Source organism: Trypanosoma equiperdum (genome assembly GCF_001457755.1).
Source record: "Trypanosoma equiperdum strain OVI genome assembly, contig: ctg_1714, whole genome shotgun sequence".
In the NCBI taxonomy this organism is placed as follows: domain Eukaryota; phylum Euglenozoa; class Kinetoplastea; order Trypanosomatida; family Trypanosomatidae; genus Trypanosoma; species Trypanosoma equiperdum.
Genome location: NW_027123743.1, coordinates 12,073 through 13,540, shown reverse-complemented (window position 1 = coordinate 13,540; position 1,468 = coordinate 12,073). Strand labels below are relative to the sequence as shown.

General features: G+C 35.1%; 1 protein-coding gene across 1 annotated transcript in view; it reads right to left on the bottom strand.

Annotated features, from left to right (window-relative positions):
* Positions 1 to 1,321: 1,321 nt before the first annotated feature.
* TEOVI_000695900 (uncharacterized protein) overlaps positions 1,322 to 1,468 on the bottom strand; it is a gene marked incomplete at both ends in the record, with an annotated part of 2,229 nt that continues 2,082 nt past the window's right edge. Inside the window, one exon of the mRNA XM_067222900.1 lies at positions 1,322 to 1,466. Within this exon, the coding sequence (XP_067079001.1) occupies positions 1,322 to 1,466 (145 nt within the window). The remainder of the gene's footprint in view (positions 1,467 to 1,468) is intronic.

The following is a 1,468-nucleotide window of genomic DNA, read 5'->3' as shown; positions in this document are numbered from 1 at the left end:
TATTATTATTATTATTATTTTTATTATTTATAGATACAACGATAGCGGCACTACTACTAATACTACTAAATATTTAACAAACAAGGAACGTATGAATAATAACAATAACGTCAACAAATACCCATACGCAAATATGAAACCCCCGAGGACGCCGGAATTACTCCAGTTGATGGTTTTCTAAATAATAAAAAAAAAGGGTAAGAAAAGAACAATGCCGCCAGCACCTCACACGCAAAGATTTATATAAACACAAAAATATAAAATGCGTACAGATATATGTATAAATATATTCGCTCTCACATACAACTAAATATACATGAATATATATATATATATATATATATATGTGTGTGTGTGTATATATATATATGTATCTGTATGTGTATGTATATGTTTATTTTCATTTTCATTCTTACTTATTTACGGACACGGAAGTGCACCAATAAATACACGTTCCATTAATTTACCCCTTTCATTTGTAGCAACGCACGCAAATTCATATAATTAACCTCTTTGCTTCACCATTTCAACTGCTTCTTTGATTTTATTTTGTTCCATTTTCCCCCCCCCCCTTCCCTTTTCTCTCTTTCGTACCGACAAAAAAAAACTAACAAGGTGGAACGAAACATGGAGTGAACCACAAAACAAAACAGTAAGTAAATATAACCAAAAAAAACAATAGGGGGAAAAAAAACAAAACTATAATATGGAAAAATAAAAATGAAAAATAAAAAAAAAGTGAACAGGCAAACGACGCCATGCACGCATAAAAATACAGAAAAGTCACCTTTCCTCCCTCAAAAAAAAAAAAACAGGAATGACACACACGCACAAAGAAGTAAAAGTGGCTCACAAGTTTACAAATATGGAGAAATCTCCCCGAATCCCATCTATCGTTTCAGCTTCTGCTTCTTCACATTAATTTCCTTTAAATGAGATACACCGTTTCCTAACACCAGCAACAATAACAACGATTATGGAAAGCAAAAAGTCACATTTGTTTCCTATACTTTTCGCTGACTCCCCTTCTTTCCTATCTTCAATATTCTTTTTTCAGAAACCTCTCCTCCTCCATCTCCCCTCCTTTCCTTTTCATTTCTTTTAGTATTCTGCTCCAAACAATACTAAAAGTAATTAATATTATTATTATTATTACCATTATTATCATCAGGGGTTTGCAGATACCATTTGCTTTGTTTCACTCAGTAAGCAAAAGAGGGGGAGAAAGAAAGGCGGGCGAATGGAAAAACAAACACGAGGCCAAATGTCGGCGCTGAAATATCTCCAGAGTAGAACAACAAAACATAAATTAAAATTGCCATTACATAACATGGCAGCATTTCGTTTTCTCTCTCTGCCGCGGAAGGCCAATCAACACTGAGGAGGGGACCGCTTCCCCAACAGTTTGCTGCGGGGACGCACACGACTCGAAGGAACGCACAGACGTTAAGGAACGACGCGCTGTTCT